General features: G+C 42.0%; 1 protein-coding gene across 1 annotated transcript in view; it reads left to right on the top strand.

The window, feature by feature from the left end:
• Positions 1-21,072, top strand: part of LOC126232816 (alpha-(1,6)-fucosyltransferase-like) — a 173,813-nt gene that overhangs the window by 95,785 nt on the left and 56,956 nt on the right. The window contains exon 4 of the mRNA XM_049942822.1: positions 8,350-8,500. Coding sequence (XP_049798779.1) covers positions 8,350-8,500 — 151 coding nt within the window. The remainder of the gene's footprint in view (positions 1-8,349; positions 8,501-21,072) is intronic.

Below are 21,072 nucleotides of genomic sequence, written 5' to 3'. Positions count from 1 at the left end.
ATTAAAATAAAGCCTGTTACCTGCCCTGGGAAAAACTCAGAAAAAATGGCATTGCAGCCACGATAAACACACACTTTCGATGAGAGAAGATTCCATCCTTCTAATCGCGAATCTAAGAGCTCAGTCTGTTGCTTTGGAAAATTTAAATAACGAACTAGGTAGATGAGATGCTATTGAGATAAGGTGTGTATTATTTGGTTCACAGTAGCTTTGAAATGTTGGAAAAAGAAAATTAGGGTTTAACGTCCCGTCAATGTCGAAGTCACTAAAGACGGAGCACAGGATAGGAACATTTCAAGGATGGGGAAGAATATCGTCCGTCTCTTTTCAGAGGAACCACCCGGAATCTGCAACGTGGAGTCGGCATTCGTATCTCTTTCATTGTCTCCTTCCTATTCATCACTGTATTCATATTCGCCGACTTTCACATTCTCAATAGGCACTAGCATCAGCCATTTTTCACTGTGACATTCCGTCTTCATACCAGGTGGTAAATTAGAGTATTGCACACATTCCTTTGTTTACGACGTGGTTCCATCTATTTATGTCAGTCAAAGTAACTGTCTGTTCTGTGCTCCGTTGCTTCCCCACACATCATGCGAACAGTAAAGGACATGTGAAGTGACCCTTTTAATCTGCCTGTCAGGAGATAAGTACGTTAAGAACAGCATATTGGAGCGCCAAGTTCTAGTCCTGGTCACTACCTTAACAGCTTATAGCCCTTAACCACAGGATTAAGTTTCCGTTTTTTCCGTTTCAGAGTTAACTCTCGACAGGTATAGAGAAATGAATTTGGGCTATTTACATAGCTACGGGATATTTTTTCTTATGGATTAACACATAACACATACATTCATAAACTTAGAACAACAAGCAGCTAAACTGAAGCGCCAAAGAAACTGTTATAGGCATACAGAGATATGTAAACAGGCAAAATACGGCGCTGCGGTCGGCAACGCCTATATAAGAAAAGTGTTTGGCCCAGTTGTTAGGTTAGATAGGTTACTGCTGCTACAGTGGAAGGTTACCAAGATTGAAGTGAGTTTCAACGTGGTGTTATAGTCGACGCACGAGTGAAAGGACACAACATCTCAGAGGCAGCGATGAATTGGGGATTTCCTCGTACGACAATTTAACGGGTGTACCGTAAATATAAGGAATCCGATAAAACATCAGTCTCCGATTCCGCTGCGGCCGGAAAAAGATCGTGCAAGAACAGAATCCTTCAACGTGACAGAAGTGCAATCCTTCCCTAAATTGCTGCAGATTCAATTTCAAGATGGCCACCGAGTGAAATCACAGGTATTTTGTTCGTCCGCTAAAAGAAATTATTTAAGATGAAATAGGGTCAAATTTAAATTTTTTTGTTTTGTATATTTGCTGTAGTGTCCGTTCTTGTCACACAACTGAATGTTAGCGACCCAGCAGCGCTTGTTCCTGAAAAAACTTGTTCTCTAGCTGAAGTCCCGATACTCGCGATATAACCCGAAATTTTGCCTGACATAAACACAAAAAATTCTATTGAAGTTTTCTTGATAGTGCAAAACCTGTTTAGAAAAGACTGCTACTAGTTTCATCAGTGTCTACTGTTGCAATAAAAGTGTAATTAAACGTTTCTAAATCATATTTAACTAACACATTTCGTATTGTTTACTAGTTAGATAGAAACGATCTAGGCCTAAATTTTTCGAGTTATAAACGTTTAAAAACCTGACCAAAAAAGCCTGATAAAGTAAATTCTCTAAAAGCAAATTAAATACAAATTCATTCTTCTGTCATTGTACCTCTAAATCAGTATAATCGTTTTTTACTTACACACAGCCTATCTCGCGTTCTTGACAAATTTAAAACATTCTTTAAACATAATAATTCTTTCGAAACTGACCATGGGTAGTAGCCATGGGCGAGGTGTAGGGTGGTGGATAGAGGGATTTTTTGCCAATATTATAGGAAATATTTTCACTGGGGGGGGGGGGGGGAAGCAGTGGGGAGAATGTTGGGAGAACAGAAGAGGCTCTCTCCTGGAACTGCAGAGATTGCAGTAGGAACATTGTGATTGGGGAACAGGAAAGGAAAATCTATGCCCTTTAGGCACAGTTGGAGGAAGCAATGGAGGAACTCATAAGGAACTGCAGAGATTGCAGTAGGAACATTCTGATTGGGGAACAGGAAAGGAAAATCTATGCCCTTTAGGCACAGTTGGAGGAAGCAATGGAGGGACTCATAAGGATCAAGGGTGTTGGGGGGGGGGGGGGGGGGGGGCGAGGAGAGTGGTTGGGAACTGGCAGCTGGTAGGAGGATAGGAAGAAAGAGAACGTGATCTGACAGTTTTATTATCAACACAAAAAACAGGTATCTACCACTGCCAGAGTTAAGTGCAGAAGAGCCCCAGGTAGAACGAGGAGCAGGAAATGTGCAGCACACTTCAACCGAGGCCAAGAAGCCTAGGAATGTATAAAGTGTTAGGAAGAAGAAAGTGTTGCTGCTAGGTAGTACCATGGGCGAGGTGTAGGCCCTCTGTTACAGGAAAGTTTGGGGGCAGCGTACCAGGCCACCAGTTTCTTCAAGCCAAATGCAGGGCTAATTCATGTGATGGAGGATCTAGTGTCTTTATGTAAGTACTTTACAAAAGAGTACCATGCAGTGATAGTGGGTGGAGCGGGAAACAGCTTGAACAGAGATTGGGCGTATGACATAGGTGGTGACCTGGACAAGATAGCTTCCCTGACTCATGGCACCAACGTACACTTTGTCGAGCTGTTCCGACATAATGATCGACCACCCCTTGATGGAGCTGTGAGGTGAATCAATATGGGGTTAGGGATGGCTCAGAGGACAGCCAACTTCGTTCATGTTTCTCAGGTGCCTGTCGAGACTATCAACAGATGGGGTTTCACTAGGCATGGCCTACACCTAAACAGGACTGGAAAGGGAAGATTGGTACAGGTGATTCATAAAAGTATAGGGGGCGGATCTCGGGCCACACATGGTCAAATACCTGTTGTCATAGGTAGGAAAAGTAGTTTTTTAGGATAAATCCAGGCAACAAGTTCCCCTGCCTAAAGAGTATTTCCATCACTGTAAAAAATACTGATACAATCACTCACAAGACTGATTTTAACACCTCAAACATCACATATACCAGATGTCACAAAGAAAAACAAACCATTGGAAAGAGTAACATGGGACATTTCACAGACTTAACAATCCTCCAGCAAAACATGGAATCAGTAAAAAATAAAATACAACTATTAGAAGTTGAGCTCCAATCATTGAACTGCACAGTAGTTTGCATTAATGAGGACTGGTGTAGAGGCACAGGAATCGAACATGTGTTATTATCATTGTATGAAAAGACAAACTCTTATTGCAGAACTACTCCAAGGGGTGGAGTATCATGCATTTATATCAGAAAAGGAACACAGATCAAATCAAGACTTTACCTCAGTACCGTAAGTGAAGAGAAACACTTTGAAATATCAGCTATTGAATTAACAGGGCTTGATATCACCAAGAAATTAATAATTTGGTGTGTATAGATCTCCCAGTGGTAGTGTGGAAACACTTTTCAATAAGTTAACAGATGTTCTAGATAAAGTCTCAAGTACAAAGGTCAACATAATTCTGTGTGGGGACATTAACATCAACACTAACATCATAAATGAATCCATCATTCATAAACATCCTACAAAGTTTTGGCAAGTCCCTATTGGTCAATAGTACAATAATGGTTACCACAACAACTTCATCAGTAATTGACCATGTGGCCACAAATGTGGACAGGAAAAAAATGTGACGTAGCTGTAAAAGATCTCAGACTATCATACCATCTCTGTCAAATAACAAAAGTAAATTCAGGCATAGAATCATTCCCTAAAGTACGAGCCTACAAACGACATCTATCAGAAATCAAAATAAAAGAATTTTCAAAAGAACTAGAAAAACAAAACTGGGATGAAGTGTATAGGGAAGCCAATGTGAATATGAAATTCTCTAAATTCTCCACATTGTTTAAATTGAACTTTGAAAACGCATTTCCAAAAGTATGCATGTCTGTATCAACATCTCGCAAAAACAGATGGATAACAGCAGGTATTAAGAAGTCCTCCCAAACATCTCAATTCCATGAAAAAGATTCGCAATGATCCAGAATATTTACATTTCAATCATAGATACAAAAAGATCCATAGGAAGGTGCTGATTGCTGCGAAAAAGTTATTTAATGACAAAATTATATATAATGCAGAGAATAAAAGCAAAGCAGTCTGGGACGTTATAAAAAATGAAACGGGCAGAGGAAAAAACCCCGAATAACGTACTGCTAAAGGAGGGGATAAAGTAATAAATGATCCACAGCACTTAGCAAACTATGTAAACGAGAATTTTTCAAGTATTTCAGAGAAGTTACAGCAAAAATTCCCCCAAACAAATATAACACCTTTAAATAATGTTGCACTAAATACAATGTTGTTACTTCCAACCACAGAGAATAAAGTCAGTAAAACAATTCAGAAACTAAAAAATAAAAGGTCAGTAGGTGAAAATAAAGTACCAATGTGTGTACTGAAACAATGCATAGGGATTATACAAGGTCCCTTAAGAAATATAATAAATGAATCCTTCACATTAGGGACATTTCCAGAGCAGTTAAAACAGGCAAGAGTTGTACCTTTGCTTAAGAAAGGTACTGCAGGAGACATAGAAAATTACCGGCCCATTTCCCTGCTGTCAGCATTCTCAAAAATATTAAAAGCAATTATGAAAGACAGTTAAATGAATTACCTTAATTAATACAATCATTTAAGGGAATCACAGTTTGGTTTCCGAAGTGGGAAAAATACGGATTCATCCATAGTAGAATTCACAAAAGTTGTGCTTCATGCTCTTGATAAAGATGAGTGTGTCACAGGCATATTTTTGTATCTTTCTAAGACGTTTGATACAGTCGACCACAAGATTCTATTAAATAATTTAGAAGGATTAGGAATAAGATCAGTAGTTAAGGACTGGTTTCGATCATACCTAACAGATAGGGTACAAAGAGTAGAGATAACACATACTTCAAACAGATCCAAACATTTAGTAAAACACTTATCACAACCAAAATACATTAATATAGGGGTTCTGCAAGGTAGCATATTAGGACCAATACTGTTCCTGATATACATCAATGACTTTTCCACTAGTGTTACTTATGGTGAAAAAACCCTCTTCGCTGACGAAAGCAATATTATAGTCACCGAGAAAACAAGAGAACCCTTTTCCGAGAAAGCAAATGAAACTCTCCAGGAAGTTTATGATTGATCAATAAGTAATAAAGTGACATTGAACATAAAGAAAACTAATGCCATGTATATTAGTTTGAAGAGGAAAATTGACAATGTTAAATTAAATGTAGGTGGCACCTCTATAAACTGTGTAACAAATGCAAAATTTCAAGGAATGATTATTGATTCACAGTTGAAGTGGTGTGAACACACAACGGTACTTGCAAACAGAACGTCATCTGCATGTTATGCCCTTAGAATCCTCTCATCTGTGTGCAACATGCAGTGTCTTTTAGTTACATATTATTCATATGTACACCCAATTCTTAGCTATGGAATGCTTTTTTGGGGAACAAATGCACAAAATATGAACACAATTTTCAAACTCCAGAAAAGAACCATAAGAATAATAAGCAAAAATACTAGTCGAGCTCATTCCAAATATCTGTTCAGAACACTGGGGATTTTAACTGTTACATGTGAATACAATTACCAGTCAGTTGTACACATAAAAAATAACATTGGTAATGACTGCAACAACAGCTCTGTCCATGACCATGGAACAAGAGATAGACTTAACTTACATTTACCAAGAAAAAATAAACATAAAACTCGAAACAGCATTTTCTACCAAGGAATAAAACTGTGCAATAAATTACCAAAAGAGATTAAAGAAATTGCAAAAATACACTTATTTAAAAAGGCAGCTTAAAAGTACCTGTGATGCACTACATTTTATACATTGAATGATTACTTAGCTAAAACAGAGTATGGGTTTGATAAAAAATGTTATACAAATAAATAGTAATCATAATGATTATAAAATATCCAACATTCCACATACCACCTTTATTTTCTTTTTCCTTCTTTTTTTCATTTCTAGAAATACCTACCCCCAAGCTATGCGTAACACAATACTAACACCTCTTTCTCTTTCTGAGCTCAACATCTCACTCATTATGGAGGGACACTGACTCAGTTTTTCAGGATAGCAAATGGGAAGTTGCAGCACAGAAGATGGCCCAGAGATCACCTGTGTGTGTGTGTGTGTGTGTGTGTGTGTGTGTGTGTGTGTGTGTGTGTGTGTGTGTGTGGGTGTGTGTATGTAGTGAGTGAAGTCTTATGAAACAATGTGTGTATAGTGTGTGCAGTAACTGATAGTGAGATATGAGTGAACAATGTGGAATTACATTATTTATTAAGTTATTGGTAAAAAAGGATTGTACACCAGGAGTAAACCTAATGATTGCCTCTAACTAGAACTCTGTAAACATATGTGTATACGAATTAGCTTATTTTAAACTGATCTAAATTTGTAAATACTTTGTCATGTCCTAAATCCTTGCAAAAAGAGATCTATGAATGAATAAAGCTACTACTACTACTATTTCAATGCTGGGCGATCAACAAGTGTCAGTATGCGAACCTTTCAAGGAAACATCACGATATGGGCTTTCGGAGCCGAAGGCCACTCTTGTACCCTTGATGACTGTTTTTATGAAATTGTAATAATTTTGTGCCTGTACGTGTACATCAACGTAATTATTTTCATCCCATTGGATAATACCTTCGTGGTGTGTCTTTTTTTTCTTACAAGGGGAGGCCACAACGCTCGGATTACAGATTTTTTCGAACTTTGTACCCTTTTAATAGCCAATTACAACAACTTAATGTGTAATTAGCAAAGAGTACTACTTAGGCGATTTCAAGATAAGTGCCAGATAAGATTTATGCGTCACTGATGTACCAGGGCGTAGCTATTCTGCGGTTGAGACTGGGGCTGTCATGTGGTTAGCGTTCAAGCCTCTTAATCGGTGGATCGCTAGATCGAGTCCCACTGAGGTTGTTTTCCTAAATTTATATTTTTTTCAATACTAATAATTTCAACATATATTTGAAAAGTAGTATGATGAAAGGAAAGTGTATTTACAAGAACTTTTATTGAATTTACAATGTCATTTGCAACAGTCTGCCAATTTTTAGTTCACAATAAATCTTATAATTATCGGAAAGAGAACGATCAAACACGTAAAGTGTTCCTTAAAATGTATTCCAGCCTTGAATTCCGAAATCCCTTGTACCTTCAATCTGGTAATGTATCGAGAAGGTGCTTTGCAACTGGACGCTTCCGTCTATAGACCCAAGTTTCAAGGACGGGGGACAGGCTGCAAAACTCCAAGTCAGACATCGATAAATAAAGGTGTAAATAACTTTATTCACACCCACAATGAATTACGATATGTCAGGATATGAGGGTAATGTACGATTAATCGTGTGCTTTCGACGTTACAGGTTGCAGGATACGGAAAACAAATTAAAACTACATCTGCAGAACGCAGTTTTCCCTCATTCACAAGGAGTCTTCAGAGTTTCTAAGGAAAGACGAAGCTCGTTGGCATTTAAAAAACTTCTCTTTCTTCCGACAATTTGGATGCAAACCTTGCGTAATGCAACATTTTCGTAAATATCGGTGCTTAAAATTGGCTATTTACGATTTAACGTATTTTAACTGCATCTTCAAGAGAAGAAATTTGGCGTTCGATGTCAATCAAATATGAGTATATCTGAAGGCGCTTGATAAAGTTTTTAACTTGCCTGTAGAAACAAAAGTAGTATAATATTTGTTGTAATAATAAAAATTGGTAAGCAGCGAAATAACTTTGGAAAGTCATTAAAAGTTTACCCAAATACATGTGTCTCTTCATCAAATTACCTTCCAAATGTAATAGATAAGAATCTAGTGTCGGAAAATATACAGATTAAAGGATAGAATGAGCGGGAGTCGATCTAGCAATCACGGAGCTTGAACGATAGCCACATGATCTCTGCCACCTCGTGTTCACGGCCCCAACGCACCGGTACACCACTGATACGTAAAACTTCTATTGTGATTTTCTCGAAATTGCCTAAGTAGGACGCCTTACTACTTGCATATTCTATTAAAAGTGTACGAAGTTTGAAGCAAACCCGCGATCCGAAGCAAACCCGCGATCCGAATGTCGTGGCCTCCCCTCGTTAGTGTCCTAGCTCGTACGTTTCTATCGCTTGCAGTTGTATTAATTAAAAATTGCTTTTTCTGCAGATATCCTGACTACACAGTTATTGGGGATCGAAATATATCCTCGAGGGCAAGTGGGAAGACGAAATATAGTAAAGAAGCTCTTGACGGAATCTTGGTGGACATCCACTTGCTCTCCATGTGTGACTTCGTAGTCTGTACGTTCAGCTCTAATGTAAGTAGCCATGTGCTCTTAGACTACAACAGGTTTCGGTTTAGTGAAACTAACTGGCTAAATGTCTGTAAAATACTACCCCATTCTGTTATGAAAAATGTGTTGATTACCGCCATCAGTAGCCATAAGTTTTCAGTACTTGTCTAAGGGTGTCCATAATTGAACAGCATGTTATCAACACAGGGGGAATCGTCACGCGACAAAAAAAAAAATAACGAAAATTTTACCAATTGATGGCACTGTAAGTGTCAGAATGTGCACACAATTAGATACGATGCACACGGCTGCTCCTCAGTTTGCGTCCAACGCCCCACATGATTGTCTCCACGAAGGATCGCGCGCTGGTGGTAAAGGTCTTTTACAAGAAGGGTGACTGTACGCCAGTAACCCTACAGAAATTCTGGATACTCAAGGGTGTGAAAAAAGGCATCATTCTGGTGTCAGCTAAGAGTTTAGAGGAAAGGATTACAGAATTCGAAAAGGCAGGTACTTTTCAAGTTTAACGTGACAGAAGGAGCAAAGCATGTTCATCCGGCTTCTATTAAAGATGTGACCATAGCCCTGCCATAGGGATCGAGCGACGGTGTGCAAACATGCAGTGGACGGGGAATTGCCCGAACTACGGACGTGTCTCGGAGCACGGTGCATAAAATTCTACGAAACATCGTGCATTTCTATACGTAAAAAAGTACCCACGTTCAGAAGTTGCTACCTGCTGACATGCCAGTAAGATAAACATTCAGTCGGCCATTTCTTTCTCTCATGGAAGTGGCCAATGAATGACCATAGAACATTCAGTGAACAGACAAAGCCCATTTCGATCTCCAAGGAAATGTCAGTACACAGAGTAGCAGAATGTGGGCAACGGAAAATCCGCACGCACATCAACCAGTAGCACTTCATTCTGCAAATATGACTATGTAGTGGGGGTTGACGACATCATTTATCTCAGGAGATTATTTCTTTGTGGAGATGAGTCCTGAGTTCCGTTACTGGCAAAAGCTAAGAGAGACTTTTGTGCAACAACGTCATTCCAACCATTCAGTAGCATGAATGTGTGGAGAGGATCATTTTTGTGCAAGTTGGCTCACCTGTGCACACTGCAGAGGCAATGAAGCGGCTGCTGCAGATTTCGGAAATGTCATTTCCGTACAGACTGGCCATCGATATCAACTGACCTTAATGCGTGTTTATGCGGGTTTATCTGAAAGATGTTTGTTCTGTTCCCCAATTATGATCGTAGCTGAAATGAAGGCACGAATTGAGGAACGCATTTTGAACGTGATCCCTTGACACTCCGATCCGTTTAGCAACATGCTGTTTCTTGATTTCAGCTTGCGGCAGGAAACGGCGGGCAGCGTACCCAACATGTCTTGCGCCGGACACATGACAATTAGAAACCGATGTCATTGTGCGTTTTATGCATTTTTAAACCCATGGACAATTAAAAACTGCTGTCATTTTGCTTTTTATGCGGTTTTGGCCCAACAACAACTGAGAAACCGATGCTACTTCGCTTTTTATGCGGTTTCTGGCCTCAGGACAATAAAAACCGATTTTTGCCATCCGATATGGTACGACCTGGCCATGATGGACGGGCTTCAATAACGAACAGTGGCACAACTGTTGACTGCCGAACTTGTGCAGTCATGCACATTGAACAGAACGGATGGTGTAATGTGCAACTCAGACCTTAGCTGTTATATTGAAATTCATTTGTCATTTGTAGCCGACCCCATTTCCCTTAAGACGCTTACAGAACCACATATTGGTTTTTTATTAATGACATTTTCCATGCTTCAATAGTGCGCACATTTGACGACAATTTCAGCAGTGGTTCTCTCTGTACAGCGTTTTGAACTTTAATTACGGACGCCCTATATATTTCTGTTTCGTATTAGTCGTTACTTTAAATCGATTTTTTTTTGATTGTCTGGATTGTCATATTCTGCAGCAGCTGTTGTATTGTTTTCCATCTAAACAGTACTGCAGTTTAACACAGTGTTACACAATATGTGCTTTTGTTTTATTCACAAATAATCATGTGTGGTGGTTAGTGTTTATTTACAATTTTTACGTATTTTTTAACACGACAGGCTCCAGCCACCACGTTTTTGTGAATGAAACCTCTGCATAACGCACGCTACCAAACTAGAGTACGCTGAAATAAAAATAAAGTTGCTGTTTCATTCAAAGTGCAAGTGGGATAAAGGGTTTAGTGGACAAATAATTTCCGTCGAGAAATGAGGTTAACAGTCCCCAGTAACTTTTAACAATAATGGCAATTGTTGATGTTCAGATAATCTGGAACTCTGTATGCATAAATTTAATCCGACGCCAAATATTAATGTATGGCAGATGGCCTATGCAACCCGGACTAACAGTTGAATGTGCTTTGAATTCATGTCAAATATAGCTTTGAGACTCTGCTAAAGCAAGCAGACATTTACTATCATCATTCATTACACCGCCAATCATATGTAATTAATTGCTACCATGAACATATCGTGCTAATAATGATTTATTTTTCCACTTGTTAATTTTTGCCATAAATTTACCTCATAACAATAAAAATAAGTATACAGTTCAGAGCACAATATAAAATTAATTGTTTATAAGAAGAAACACATTCATCACAAAATAGTCAATAAAAAGTTTTTATTCTTCACAAGCGTCTTTTGTTATCGACGTAATTGGGTAGTTGAGTTATGAACCGTCAACAGCAACGTTGTTGCTAGAATTTGGGGAAGTATATAATTGACCGATATACTGCTCTCATGAGCGGAGAAGTTGATGGAAACGGCAGAGTTATTGCGAGGTCATGTGCGAGAAGTTTTCCCGAAAAAAGTAATCGGCGTCAATAAGAGCAGTTGATGGGAGGCTAAGCGTTTCAGTCGAAATTTATCTCATCCAAAAGTTCCGAGGCTGATTTTATTGCTGACGCATACACTGATCAGCCAACACATTGTGACCACCCGTACAGGTGATAACAGAATCACCTGATGAGGAATGACTGCTAGGCAGACATACGTACGGTGCATGGAATATCAGTGAGCGTGCTGTCCGTGTCTAGAATAGGAAACGCGTACTATCTATCTGAGTTTGACCAAGGACAGATTGAGATGACCCGGAGCCTCGGCACGAGCATTTCAGAAACTGCCTGAGGAGTGCTGTGGTGAGTGTCTTCAACACTTGTTGAAAACAAGGTGAAACGCGATCCAGACGTCGTGGGATTGGGCGGCCACACCTCATTAAAGAAGGCGGACGTCGTAGGCGAACTGTGGGGGAACTAAAGTCAGACTTTAATGCTGGGCAGAGTACAAGTGTGTCTGATGGCAGAGTGCACCGAATACTCCTAATCATGGGCCTTAACAGCCGCCGAGCCACGCGCTGGCCAATGGTAACACCACGACATCGGCAACTACTACCGAAATGGGCCTGCGGCCATCGGCACGGGACATTGGCGACGTCTCCTGGCGAGACATTTACAAAATCGGTAGAATATAAAAAGAGTAATAAAAATAAACATTTATCTGTATTATTATTATTATTTCATTACTGTATGAATGGTTGTAGATTATGTATAAAGGGAAATAATTTTTCATTTTTTATGTTTGTGCAATATTTATGTATCTATATTTCACAAATAACGTCTGTGGTCGGCTAATGTATGTATCAAAGTAGATAACGAAAATTAATTACAAAGATGCTTATTAAATTGCCTATAAATAGTGGGGGTTAAAACATTACTCTCTCTGTCTGTCTTCCTGTAACCGTTAAAGTTGTAAGAGCCTGTGACGCTCAGTGGAATGCGTAGGTAGCCTTCGTTTGTCCTTTGATCGAGAAAGACGCCATTGGAGGCTGATATTTGTAAAAGGTGTGTACTTTCAGTTTATGCTGATTTTTTGAATACAGAAATTGTTAAAATTGTTACCTGTAATAATTTATTGCTAGCTTGCACAAGACTTCATTCCACATTCTTACCCGTTTTCAGCATATTAGGAATTTTTCGTGACCCAGAGCCGTGCGGCGATTGTGGAACCGCTGCCGCGGCAAATTCAAATTAAATTGAATGAAAGCAGTTTTCCCGCAATATAGCGAGTAGGTAACGGTACATTAAAATTATCTCTTTCAGCTTCCGAGGCCTTTAGAGGGAAATTGTGGATTTAATTATGTCACTTTCAGGTGGACATGGGCAGCTGGTATTACGTTATCAGTTTCGTAAATAATTCATGAGTGAGAAAGTTTTACTTGTGAGTGGTCAAAGACTGCTGTGCAAAACCTGTTCTGGCTAATAACATAATAATCAAATTAATTTTTTTTTGTTTCATGCTCCCATGTTAGTCGTGGCAGTTAATAGTCTTCATATATTAAAAAAATCCACTGTAGCCTTTACGTTTAGTGAACATAAAATACTGTAACTTACTTACAGGCAATAAGAGTAATTTTCTGTGCATTCAAGAGATGAAAGTAGCGCAGGGCATTTTTTTTTTCATAATTAGTTACAGTAATGATCTAACACGCCAGATCAGTGTTGTATAAAAATAGTTTGCAAATTAAAGATGGTACGTCCACAGTAGGAAATCTTTCAGTGTTGTGCGTATCCCGACATAATAGGTGAAAGTGCATAAAGTCAAAATATTTTCAACTGCATGAAATCGTATTTTATCTGTCGTGCTCGCAACAATAAGCTATATAAAATTAATTAAAATATTATGCCATATAAAATGCATATAAAGTAAAAAGGGTGTGCGGTGGGGATTACGCGACATAGAGCATTGCACGGTCTGATGAATTCTGATAACTTCTTCATCATGCCGATAGGATGGCGTGAATCCGTCGTCTTCCAAGAGAACGGTTCCCTGACAACTTTACTGCCGGATGGAGACAAGTTGGCGGCGGCTTCATTATGCTCTGGGGAACATTTACATAGGTATCCATGGATCCAGTGGAGCTCATGTAAGACGCCATGACAGCAAACGAGTGTCGTACAATGGCGATCGTGTTTCCCTATGGCAAAGGCATTTTTCGACAAGATAATGCGCAATGTCACAAGGCCAGGAGTGTGATGGAGTGGTTCAAGGAACACAGTGGCGAGTTCCAATTGGTGTGCTGACCCACCCCCACCCTCCACCCCCCTCCACCCACCGCTTCGCACAACTCGCTAGATCTGATCCCAATCGAATACATCTAGCGTGTTGTTGACCGTAGCGTCAGCGTCAGAGCTCATAGTCTCCCTCGTTGGAATTCACGGGATTTATTTGTTTTGTGTGTACAGATGTGGCACCAACTTCCTCCAGACGCCCAGCAAGACCTCATTACTTCCATGCCACGACGCGTCGCCGCTGTTATCCGTGCAAAAGGTGGATATACCGGCTATTAGGTAGGCGGTTATAAAGTTCTCGCTGATCGGTGTAAACATCAGCGCCGCAACTAAGGTGAGAGCTTGAACTGACAACTGTGAACAAGATATATGCATTTAATCAGTGACTTGCGAGCAGGCAGTGTTAAGCAGTGAACATGCAAACATAGGGTGTCACCGTCATTGTATCGTACATCGGAGTGGGGCAACCTCTCGGAATCAGTTTTTCATGACACTCTCCAGAATGTTTTGAAGAAGAGAAAAGTATGTGCAAAGTTTATCTCGCTCACCCCACTGAACTCCAGGACAAAAACAACGACGCGTGGCCGTTTACAGTGACTTGACTGGAATGGAAAGCGCTGCCAATTCTTTTCTGGAAAACATCATCGCGGGTGACGAGACTTGATCTTATAAACACGAAACTACTACTAAACGACAGCGTGCAGAAATCTGCTTGAAAGAGCAATGGTTTGACGAAATAATCGACATTCGAGCCAACGTGACGCGCGAGTTGAACAACATCTCAAAAACGGAGTCATCTGACAGTTACTGATGTTTGTGTGCCTGCCGCTGTGGCCGAGCGGTTCTAGGCGCTTCAGTCCGGGACAGCACAGCTGCTACGGTCGCAGGATCGATTCCTGCCTCGGGCATGGATGTGTGTGATGTCCTTAGGTTAGTTCGATTTCAGTAGTTCTAAGTCTAGGTGACTGATGACCTCAGATGTTAAGCTCCATAGTGCTTAGAGCCATATGAACCAGTTGATGCTTCTGTAAACGTTCTGTATGTTGTACTCATGTGGGGGGAGACTGTGTAGAACACTTCAAGCGTTAAAAGCACTATTATAATGTGGAGCATCTTCTTTATTGTAGAATTGCGAAATTGGATGAATATTTTTGAAACACGATGACTATTCCTGAAAGAAGTATGATTTTAAAATTCTTTAAAATCATTTGTCAACAATTACATCTTGGTTACCTACACTACTGGCCATTAAAAGTGCTACACCACGAATATGGCGTGCTACAGACGGAAAATTTAACCGACAGGAAGAACATGCTGTGATATGCAAATGATTAGCTTTTCAGAGCATTCACACAAGGTTGGCGCCGGTGGCGACACCTACAACGTGCCGACATGAGGAAAGTTTCCAACCGATTTCTCATACACAAACAGCAGTTGGCCGGCGTTGCCTGGTGAAACGTTGTTGTGATGCCTCGTCTAAGGAGGAGAAATGCGTACCATCACGTTTCCGACTTTGAAAAAAGGTTGGATTATAGCCTATCGCGATTGTAATTTATCGTAGCGCGACATTGCTGCTCGCGTTGGTCGAGATCCAATGACTGTTAGCAGCATATGGAATCGGTGGGTTCAACAGCGTAATAAGGAACGCCGTGCTGGATCCCAACGGCCTCGTATCACTAGCAGTCGAGATGACAGGCATCTTATCCGCATGGCTGTAACGGATCGTGCAGCCACGTCTCGATCCCTGAGTCAACAGATGGGGACGTTTGCAAGACAACAACCATCTGCTCGAACAGTTCGACGACGTTTGCAGCAGCATGGACTATCAGCTCGGAGTCCATGCTTGCCGTTACCCTTGACGCTGCATCACAGACAGGAGCGCCTGCGATGGTGTACTCAACGACGAACCTGGGTGCACGAATGGCAAAACGTCATTTTTTCGGATGAATCCAGGTTCTGTTTACAGCATCATGATGCTCGCATCCGTGTTTGGCGACATCGCGGTGAACGCACATTGGAAGCGTGTATTCGTCATCGCCATACTGGCGTATCACCCGGCGTGATGGTATGGGGTGCCATTGGTTACACGTCTCGGTCACCTCTTGTCCGCATTGACGGCACTTTGAACAATGGACGTAACAGTTCAGATGTGTTACGACCCGTGGCTATACCCTTCATTCGATCCCTGCAAAATCCTATATTTCAGCAGGATAATGCACGACCGCATGTTGCAGGTCCTCTACGGGCCTTTCTACATACAGTAGATGTTCGACTGCTGCCCTGGCCAGCACATTCTCCAGATCTCTCACCAATTTTAAACGTCTGGTCAATGGTGGCCAAGAAACTGGCTCGTCACAATATGCCAGTCACTACTCTTGATGAACTGTGGTATCGTGTTGAAGCTACTATTTCAGCTGTACCTGTACACGCCATCCAAGCTCTGTTTGACTCAATGCCCAATCGTATCAAGGCCATTATTACGGCCAGAGGTGGTTATTCTGGGTACTGATTTTTCAGGATCTATTCACCCAAATTGCGTGAAAATGTAATCACATGCTCGTTCTAGTGTAATTTACTTGTCCAATGAATACCCGTTTATCATCTGCATTTCTTCTTGGTGTGGCAATTTTAATGGCCAGTAGTGTATTTCACTATACTAATTTCCCGTTCCTCAAGTATAAGTCACTATTTTGTTGCACCTGTAATTCCATGGACCAGCACTGCACACTTCAACAGACAACGCTGATGTGAATTATGTCCACGGAAGAGTGCGGCACATTTGTACAAATCACAGATTGTTCAATACACATTGGTTGAAATATGGATCTAGACGCGAGGCCTTATTCAGGCTGATGAGCAGTCAACCGCATGTTCTGCAGAGTGGGTTATCACGTTTTGTCCAAATCTCACATCGTAGATTAGTGCTTTCAGTTTTCCGAGAGAGAGAGACGGATAGGTGTACAGATTAAATTTGTGTAGATGAGCTCTAAACCGGCATGTCGGCAGGCGAAAGAATATATAGATATTGTATTTCAATTCACACCATTACATAAAACTTGTTTTCTGCCTGTATTTATTACGGTCCATGGCGAGCAAGAAATATCAGGACTATATATTTCGCAATGCAATCCACAGGGTGAAAAAAAAAAAAAGAAAAACATTTAGAGGTGGTAGTGTGAATGTAAAACAAGAAAAAAGTCTAGTGGATATGTGCTAAATAAAATGAGTGCATTAAGAGCTACGAGCACTTTTTCATCTTCTATACTGTGAAACACTTTTCTTCAAGTACAAGCTCTTTGCTTTCTATATTTCGGAATGACGTAGTACTGAAAAAAAAAACAAGAAAAAGTCCATACCGTAACAGCTATGACCACTTGTTCAGTAGAAAAGACGTGTTTCACAGAAGCGAAGATGAACAAATGCTCATAGCTCTTAAGTTATGAACTTTAGAGTCCATGTTCACTGGTCATTCCTTTTCTTGTTCTGGTGTATACTATGATCTCTGAAAGTTTGTTGCTGGAGTCTGGTTCACCGCGAATTATTTTCTCCGGGATCACATCCAATTTGTGAAACTACGAGTTACTGGAAGTATATATGAACAATGGTCTGACACAAAAAAGAATCAGTTCTTCGATTTGTTTCACTCTCTGATGCCAATACATTATTTGAATTCACATGTCTTCTTGGTACACAGTGCCTTACGGCGGAAGTTGTATGACGTGAAGAGCGATGTGTAAGGTGCAGTTAAACCTAACACCCGCCACAACGGGATCACGGAATAGTTCGATTCAGAAGTAACCACCAAAATGTGTTAAGACGTTTATCACACCTGTAGACGTAGCGACTAATTGGAATTTCGTAGATTGCGGCCAGATCTACAGCCACACGCACTCTTTCCCTTTCTCGTCCGACTGAAAGCGACGTCCATTCATGTCTTTCTTCAGGTCGTTAAAGATGTGAAAATCGCACGTTGAAAGATCCGGGCTCTACGGAGGAGGTTCAACGTTTTCCAACCGCATCGCTGAAGCTTAGCCTTAGTCCGATTGGCACTGTGGGGGTGGGCAGCGGCAAACGGAAAAACCAACAGTGATAAATCCCACGTCTCCCCCTCCAAAGAAATCCAAAGCTGTCACGGTGACCTTCTTCTTCGACTGCAGGAGGCCCTCTACTCGTCGAGTTACTCGAGAGTGGAACTAGAGATGGGCAAACTCGTTCGTCATTGGAAACTAGTTCATTGGTGATCGCTCTTTTTTGCGAACCCTTCTCTTTTACTCGTTCACCGTTCATTTGTGCTTGATATATGGTTCTTATGAAAAACTGAAAATTAGTAGCAAAGGTGACAAAGATGGAAGGCGCCAAGAGGGAGCACTTGCCTCCCGCCTGGAGTACAGAGTTTTCATTCATAACAGAATTCTCACACACTTGTAATTTTCGTGATTCTTCGAAACCTCTCATTCAGCCAACTGTAGCGTTATGTGGCTGATTGCAGTGAAATAATATAAGGTGGTGCACGAAAAACCGGCCCCGAGTACAGACTGCTCGCCAATCACGCACGATTTGTTGACCACTGCGAGCAGAATAGATAAATATGTAATAATTAGGCAGTGAAGAAATAACAAATAAGCTAATACAAACAACGACATCGAAACAATAGATGACGATTGGTGGGCTACAGTGAGCAGTCTAGCACTCGGGACCGATTTTTCATGCACCACCCTGTACCACTGAAATGATATTGTAGAAGTTATCACATTCTGTTCACAAAATGTGACACCAGACACTCGATTATGGAGCGCGGGCTTGATTCGTTTGTAAGTCGGTCTGCCTGCCATAACAATGAACATTCTCTTTTACCTTGGATCAGAAAGAAAAGACAGAAAATGGCCACTCGTGTGTGCCGTGCCGACTTCCTTTACATGTATATTAACAAAAAAATCTTGCCTTTTTACAAGTTTTTCTTCTGCTGTTTATCGAAATTGTGAAGTGAGCTGATATGCTGTTTTGTTGCCTGAAAAGATGTATTTATTACATAGCACGTAATTTTTATGTAATTTACGTAAATATGAAATTCAGTTTAATTACCGGTCATGGACGCTGAATAGAATACGAAAAGAACCAGAAGTTCAGGGTTCAAAAAAGGTTTGAAACAAATCTAGAATGGGCGTGCGCGTTGGACGAAACGAATAACAACTCGATACTGAACTATCTATGAGCAGTCGGCAGTGGAACTGCGAACAGTAGCCACGCGTAGGACGAGTCCCACCGAGACAGACGGGAACGGGACCGAGGCTGGCACGATACCTGCCAACGAGCCGTTGCGGAAACGAGATCGACCATTTCCCGTACCCGGGAACTAAACTACTGGCCATTAAAATTGCTACGCCAAAATGAAATGCAGATGATAAACGGGTTATCATTGGACAAACATACACTCCTGGAAATTGAAATAAGAACACCGTGAATTCATTGTCCCAGGAAGGGGAAACTTTATTGACACATTCCTGGGGTCAGATACATCACATGATTACACTGACAGAACCACAGGCACATAGACACAGGCAACAGAGCATGCACAATGTCGGCACTAGTACAGTGTATATCCACCTTTCACAGCAATGCAGGCTGCTATTCTCCCATGGAGACGATCGTAGAGATGCTGGATGTAGTCCTGTGGAACGGCTTGCCATGCCATTTCCACCTGGCGCCTCAGTTGGACCAGCGTTCGTGCTGGACGTGCAGACCGCGTGAGACGACGCTTCATCCAGTCCCAAACATGCTCAATGGGGGACAGATCCGGAGATCTTCCTGGCAAGGGTAGTTGACTTACACCTTCTAGAGCACGTTGGGTGGCACGGGATACATGCGGACGTGCATTGTCCTGTTGGAACAGCAGGTGCCCTTGCCGGTCTAGGAATGGTAGAACGATGGGTTCGATGACGGTTTGGATGTACCGTGCACTATTCAGTGTCCCCTCGACGATCACCAGTGGTGTACGGCCAGTGTAGGAGATCGCTCCCCACACCATGATGCCGGGTGTTGGCCCTGTGTGCCTGCACGGTGCCAAACACGCATACGACCATCATTGGCACCAAGGCAGAAGCGACTCTCATCGCTGAAGACGACACGTCTCCATTCGTCCTTCCAGTCACGCCTGTCGCGACACCACTGGAGGCGGGCTGCACGATGTTGGGGCGTGAGCGTAAGACGGCCTAACGGTGTGCGGGACCGTAGCCCAGCTTCATGGAGACGGTTGCGAATGGTCCTCGCCGATACCCCAGGAGCAACAGTGTCCCTAATTTGCTGGGAAGTGGCGGTGCGGTCCACTACGGCACTGCGTAGGATCCTACGGTCTTGGCGTTCATCCGTGCGTCGCTGCGGTCCGGTCCCAGGTCGACGGGCACGTGCACCTTCCGCCGACCACTGGCGACAACATCGATGTACTGTGCAGACCTCACGCCCCACGTGTTGAGCAATTCGGCGGTACGTCCACCCGGCCTCCCGCATGTCCACTATACGCCCTCGCTCAAAGTCCGTCAACTGCACATACGGTTCACGTCCACGCTGTCGCGGCATGCTACCAGTGTTAAAGACTGCGATGGAGCTCCGTATGCCACGGCAAACTGGCTGACACTGACGGCGGCGGTGCACAAATGCTGCGCAGCTAGCGCCATTCGACGGCCAACACCGCGGGTCCTGGTGTGTCCGCTGTGCCGTGCGTGTAATCATTGCTTGTACAGCCCTCTCGCAGTGTCCGGAGCAAGTATGGTGGGTCTGACACACCGGTGTCAATGTGTTCTTTTCTCCATTTCCAGAAGTGTATTATACTAGAACTGACATGTGATTACATTTTCACGCAATTTGGTTGCATAGATCCTGAGAAATCAGTACCCAGAACACCACCTCTGGCCCTAATAACGGCCTTAATACGCCTGGGCATTGAGGCAAACCGAGCTTGGATGGCGTGTACAGGTACAGCTGCCCATGCAACTTCAACACGATACCACAGTTCATCAAGAGTAGTGACTAGCTTATTGTGACGAGCCAGCTGCTCGGCCAGCATTGACCAGACGTTTTCAGTTGGTGAGAGATCTGGAGAATGTGCTGACCAGGGCAGACGTCGAACATTTTCTGTATCCAGAAAGGCCCGTACGGGACCTGCAACATGCGATCCTGCATTATCCTGCTGAAATGTAGGGTTTCGCAGGGATCGAATGAAGGGTATAGCCACGGGTCGTAACACATCTGAAATGTAACGTCCACTGTTCAAAGTGCCGTCAATGCGAACAAGTGGTGACCGAGACGTGTAACCAATCGCACCCCATACCATCACGCCGGGTGACACGCCAGTATGGCGATGACGAAAACATGCTTCCAATGTGCGTTCACCGCGATGTCGCCAAACACCGATGCGACCATCATGATGCTGTAAACAGAACCTGGATTTATCCGAAAAAATGACGTTTTACCA

The sequence above is a fragment of the Schistocerca nitens genome, chromosome 1 (assembly GCF_023898315.1).
Source record: "Schistocerca nitens isolate TAMUIC-IGC-003100 chromosome 1, iqSchNite1.1, whole genome shotgun sequence".
Taxonomy (NCBI): Eukaryota; Metazoa; Arthropoda; class Insecta; order Orthoptera; family Acrididae; genus Schistocerca; species Schistocerca nitens.
Note: the sequence above shows the minus strand (reverse complement) of the source record. Positions and strands in the feature narration are given on the sequence as shown.